We start from the raw sequence: 6,000 nt of genomic DNA on the forward strand, positions 1-6,000 counted from the left end.
ATTAGCTATTGCAGCCATCTTGAAATGGATTGACCCCAAAAGTAAATAAGTTGTAAATGTACACCTAACGATTCCTTCCTGAAAGTTTCGTCAAATTTGTCCAGTGGTTCACAAGATATCAGGAGATTTTAGCTCAGTATCTTTAAAACCGGCTGACTTCTAGTCATTTTTCTGTGTTTTCTAAAGAATGTTGTCTGTTGCAGCCATCTTAATGTTCGCACTGCTGTTGTTATGTCGTATTATTTTACATTATTAGTGTTTAGCGTATATCTTAGATCTTTTAGTGTACCGTTTGTTTAGCGTATATCTTAGTGTATATATGCTTTTTATACTTTATATTTTTGCTATTTTTGGGTGTAACTGGAACCCCGAGTACATAATTTCGTTCCACCACTTGTACCACATGTGATGAGCATGACAATAAACTTGAACTTAAATCAGCTTGTCTTCAAAGGTTAATCAGTTTTAAATGGTACGCCTAATGAGTAGTTCCCAAAAGCTTCAACAAATATTTCCAGAGGTTCAAGAGATCCCTTGCTAACAGACAAAGCTGACTCCAAACATTTATAACAAATGTTTAAAGATCTTATTCAGTTTGTTTGTGATCCAAAAATGTGTAGGGGATCAATTTTAGCTACTAGCACATCAAAGCTTAGATTTATATCTGTAAAAATCACTGGATCATAACCACGTTGGTGCTGGGTTTTTTTTTTAAGTAAATTGGTGTCAAAGGTCATGCACATGTCAGGAGGCAGCCGATCAGTCAGAGAGCAGAATCAAGACCTAAACGGAGCAACGGCACGACGAACAAGTCGCCTCAAGAGGAGATGCTGCAGCTGCTCCAGCAGATTCTGCAACAATGACATCCTCATAGAAAGCCAACGCTGACGCAGCAACACTCCACCTTTGTTGTCAGCGTGAACTTACAAAGGTGAGAGACGGAAGCGCGTCGAGGACATAATCTGCTTGTAAAATATGTATTTTATTCCTTTCGTTTTTATGTTTTGTGCAGTGACATATAGCTCAACCTTATAGAAACGGGCAAATGAATTTCAGTTTTTTTCCCCCATAAACAGCAGAGTTGAGGTCAGGTGAGGCCATTCGACAAACATCATTTAAAAAAATGACAACTTCCTCACCCCAACCCAATAAGAACCTCATGGAGTTCCCTAGACAGTCTCTCTTTATTGCTTGTAAATTAAAGGAGGATTGTTGCTTCCCATGTCATTTTAATTTCACATTTAAACTGTTCTGGTGTTTCAAGCTTGGAAAGATTGTATTCACTGATTATACGTTACTGAAACCAGCTCGGTATAGTAAATATAAAACCTCTCTGCATGTTTTACAACGCGGTTGGAGTAAAATCAAATTCAAACTCGTGTAAATACAACATCAATAGAATTAATGAATGACAATGATGGTGTTAAATCTCTATAAAAGTTTAGGAGGGATAGATCTCTGTGTGGCTTCAATGGCCCAGAATAAATCAATGCTGTCTAATTAAGCTGAGATAATTCAATTCTCACTTTACAGTCATTACATTATGACCACTGACAGGTAAAGCAATGAGAACGAACCCTCCACCATATTATTCTTACAGTAGATTGAACCTGTATATCCACATCTGTTAAGAGCTAATCTCACATGTAATCCAATCCCTATAAAACATTTTGAATATGCATTTAAACAGCAGGTGAACGCTGTCAAGACAAGCTGACCACTTGAACCTGATCAAGGTGTGAACGGGTCAAAAGTGAGGAGACATTGATTTGTTGATCTGCAGCAAAGAACCCAGCAGACATTTCAGAAGCTCCAAACAACATCCCAGTGATGGTGTGTTAGTGTCTGATTGTTTGCTAAAAGATGAAAAGTTGTGAGGTGACGCAGCAAAATAAAGTTGACCAAACGTGTCTGCCACTCATCTCAAATTGATGTCCAACTATTATTACAGAAAATTAAAAAAAATCCTTTATTTTAAGCCATAACTCTGTGTCCACATCTTTAAAAACACTCATCACTAGTTTCAAAACTGTGCAATTATTCCCTACAGAAAAACTCAAAACACAAAATGTGTATCTTTGAGGTTTATTTTGTGTCTTTAATGCTAAAGTGGAAGACAGGTATATATTTTATCTTTGTTTTATAGAGTAGCATGAAAAATGAGAATAACAACGTTTAATTAATTTATGAGCAGCCTGTCAGATAAACTAACACGAGACAAGTTTGCAGTAAAACCAAGATTTCTTTCCGTATAGTTTTGGATGAGCATGCATATTCTAAACACATGAAGACAAACACTCTTCGTGACTTCATGCATCAGAGAAGTTTGGGAGCAGATCTGTGCTCCTGGCAGAAACTTGGATCCTGCCTCACTGCGTGAACGTGACGTGTTTTAAGAGAAAGACGAACTCCTGAGAGCTCCTACCGTCCACAGCCATGCTCGGTGTCAGCCTGGACCTCTCCGTGGTGTCAGCGGGACCCCCTCATCACCCCCACGGTCAGATTAAAGGCAGGCAGCAGAGATCAGCACGCGCGCCTCTTCATCCCCGCAGGCTGCGCGCGAGGACAGCTCAGCCTCTTCGCTTGTGGTCCGGGGACTCGGGACCGGTCCGATATGAAGCTGCTCCCCGGGAGAGTCTCCGCCTCCCTTCCCCCTCACCTCCTCCTCCTCCTCCTCCTCCTCCTCCTCCTCTCCGTACCTGCCCGCCGGGACACAGAAAGGTCAGCCCGCCCCGGCAGCAGCTGCTGCTGGAGCCGGACACGCGCATCTCAACAAACACATTAGAATAAAGCCCGGCGTTTTATTAAAGCGCCGGCTGCCGATTTATTCTGGAAAAACGACTTAAGGGAAGCAGGTGATAAAATGGCACAAACAATAGGAGTGTAAAAAGATTAATAATCAATTAATGAACAAATATATATGCGTCAAAGATCGACAATATGAAGCGAAAAAGAAACAATGGCAATAAAAAAAGAGATTTTCACGAGATCGTATATGTCTTGTGAATAAGTTGGTGAACTTACAGTCATGGCTGAGTGTTGGTACCCCTGACATTTTTCCCACAAAATTATTTCTCCCTGAAAAGTATTGCAATTACACATGTCTTGTTATACACATGTTTATTTCCATTAGAACAACATTAAAAAAAATAGGTCAAAATTGATATAATTCCAGGCAAAACTCCAAAAATGGGCGGGACGAAATTATTGGCACCTTTCCAAAGTTGTAAATGGACTGTACTTATATAGCTCCTGTCTATCAAGTTACTCAAAGCGCTTTACACAATCTGTGCCCTCGTGTACCCATTCATACAGCACTCTACTATTTCTTTACAAATGAGTGCTTTAAATCATTCATTCATCAATGGGACACATTGGAGGCAATGAGGGGTTCAGTGGGACACTTTGGCATATGACTGCTGGTGGAATCAAACCCACAACTCTTGCATTGGAGGACGACTGCTCTAACCACTCAGCCACAGCCGCCCCATTGTGGATCAATAACTTTGTTTCAAGCATGTACAGTAAGTTATTTTGTCAGCAGTGCCCTCAGGGGTCACCACAGCGAGCACACTCGCATTAAAGATTAGACTCTTTGTTTTACACTGGATGCCCTTTGACACAACCTGGACTCAAACCCACAACCTCAGGATTACAAGACCATGGCACTGATCACCAAGCTCCCACAACCCCAGCATGTGATTTTAATTTTTTCATCTTTTGTATCTTATATTATCTTTAAACTCCCCTGTGGCAAGTGACTGGTGTTGTCAATTTAAAAAAAAAATCACACTTGAAACTAAAAAGGAGCGAAGTTGATTCAGTCTTTGCATTGAGTACTCAAGTAATGGAGAGCAGGAAGAGCAGAAGACAACTGTCTGAGGGCTTGAGAAACTATATAGTGTAAAATATCAACAATCTTAAGGTTACCAGTCCAACTCCAGAGATCTTGATGTTCCTTTGTCCATGGTGTGCAACATAATCAAGAAGTTGACAACCCATGGCACTGTAAGCTAATCTCCCTGGATGTGGACGGAAGAGAAAAAATGACGAAAGGTTGCAACTCAGGATAGTCGGGATGGTGGATGAGCAGCCACAGTCAAGTTCCAAAGTAATTCAAGCTGTCCTGCAGGCTCAAGGAGCATCAGTATCAGCGCCAACTCTCTGTCGACATTTGAATGAACCCAAACGGTATGGTAGAAGGGGGCAGCACGGTGGCACAACTGGTAGAGCTGCTGCCTCTCAGCGAGCAGGTCCTTGGTTCAAACCCCGGTCCATGGGCCCTCTGGGTGGAGTTTGCATGTTCTCTCCGTGCATGCGTGGGTTTTCTCCGGGTACTCCGGTTTCCTCCCACAGACCAAAAACATGCATGTTAGGCTGATTGGTAACTCTAAATTGGCCCTAGGTGTGAGTGAGAGAGTGAATGGTTGTTTGTCTCGTTTGTCTCTATGTGTCCCTGTGATGGACTTGCGACCCGTCCAGGGTGTACCCCGCCCCTCGCACAGTGATTGCTGGACATGGGCACCAGCGACCCCCGTGACCCAAAATGGAAGAAGCGGGTAAAGATAATGGATGGATGGATGGTATGGCAGAAGACCCGGGAGGACCCCACTGACGCACAGACATAAAAAAGCTAGACTGCAGTTTGTCATAATATACGTGAGTAAGTCAAAATCCTTCTGGGCAAACGTCTTGTGGACAGATGAGACTAAGATAGAGCTTTTTGGTAAAGAACATCATTCTACTGTTTACCAAGACCTACAAAGTAAAGAACACAGAACCAGTCAAATATGATGGAGGTTCATAGATGTTTTGGGATTGTTTTGCTGCCTCTGGCTCTGGGTGCCTTGACTGTGAGCAAGGCATTATGAAATCGGAAGACTACCAAAGGATTCTGGGTCACAATGTAGGGCCCATTGTCATAAAGCTGGGTTTGTATAGGTCATGGGTCTTCTAGCAGGACAATGACCCCAAACATACTTCAAAAAGCACAATGGATGGAAACAGAGTGCTGGAGAGTTCTGGAGTGGCCAACAATGAGTCTGGAGCTAAATCCCATTGAACACATGGAGAGATCGACAAAATGCTGCTGGGAGAAGACGCCCTTCAACTATCAGAGATCTGGAGCTGTTTGCAAAAGAAGAGTGCTCCAAAAATTCCAGTTGAGCGGTGAAGAAGCTTGTTGATGGTCATAGGAAGTGATTGATTTCAGTTATTCTTTCCAAAGGGTGTGCAACTAAATATTAAGTATTAATAATAATAATTTTGTCCAGCCCATTTTTGGAGTTTTGCATAAAATTAGATACATTTTGGCTTTTTTTTTGTTTGTTTGTTTGTTTGTTTCAATACACAGAAAGGAAGTAAACATGTAATAACAAAAAAAAGTGTAATTGCAAATATTTTCTGAGAAAAATACTTCATTTTATGGAAAATTTTCAGGTCAGCTAGAATCAATGAAGCTGAAAGGAGCTGAAGGAAGCTGACATTAGCACAAACAAGCTGATAAAAGCTGAACCGGATCAAATGCTGAAATCAGCAGTAACAGGTTGTAAACAGCTGAAAGTGCTCGAAGGATGTGAAGACAGCACCAATCAATTTCAGTTAGAAAAACATGGCCGACAAAGATAAACTTTTCTAAAAGTAAAAACTGTACAAATACAAAAAGTCATAGCAGGAATGTCCTGAAAGAGCTCAACATTTTGATATAGGAATTGCTGAAATGGCGAGCGGGTGGAGCGTGGAATAGCACAACAATTGCAGAATGAGTTATGTGCCAAAACACATACAGAAGAAATATGAATCTTAATAGTGAAAATGATTTATAAACATTTATACAATTATGTGAGTGCAGAAACTAAAAACAGTTGAAATATAGACAGTATTCAGCCAGTCAGTGCTGAGGTGGAAATATCACAAATGTGCATCAATCTACACTTTGTCTGTCTGTCTGTCTGCATGTCTGCCTGTCTGTCTGTCTGCATGTCTGCCTGTTTGTCTGTC

The 6,000-nt window shown here is 41.3% G+C and overlaps 1 protein-coding gene across 1 annotated transcript in view; it reads right to left on the minus strand.

Annotated features, from left to right (window-relative positions):
- samd10b (sterile alpha motif domain containing 10b) overlaps positions 1-2,468 on the minus strand; it is a 90,713-nt gene extending 88,245 nt beyond the window's left edge. Inside the window, exon 1 of the mRNA XM_037684079.1 lies at positions 2,426-2,468. Coding sequence (XP_037540007.1) covers positions 2,426-2,438 — 13 coding nt within the window. The 5' untranslated portion in view covers positions 2,439-2,468. The remainder of the gene's footprint in view (positions 1-2,425) is intronic.
- Between the last annotated feature and the right edge of the window lie 3,532 nt (positions 2,469-6,000).

The sequence above is a fragment of the Nematolebias whitei genome, chromosome 11 (genome assembly GCF_014905685.2).
Source record: "Nematolebias whitei isolate Nwh7 chromosome 11, NemWhi1, whole genome shotgun sequence".
Classification (NCBI taxonomy): Eukaryota; Metazoa; Chordata; class Actinopteri; order Cyprinodontiformes; family Rivulidae; genus Nematolebias; species Nematolebias whitei.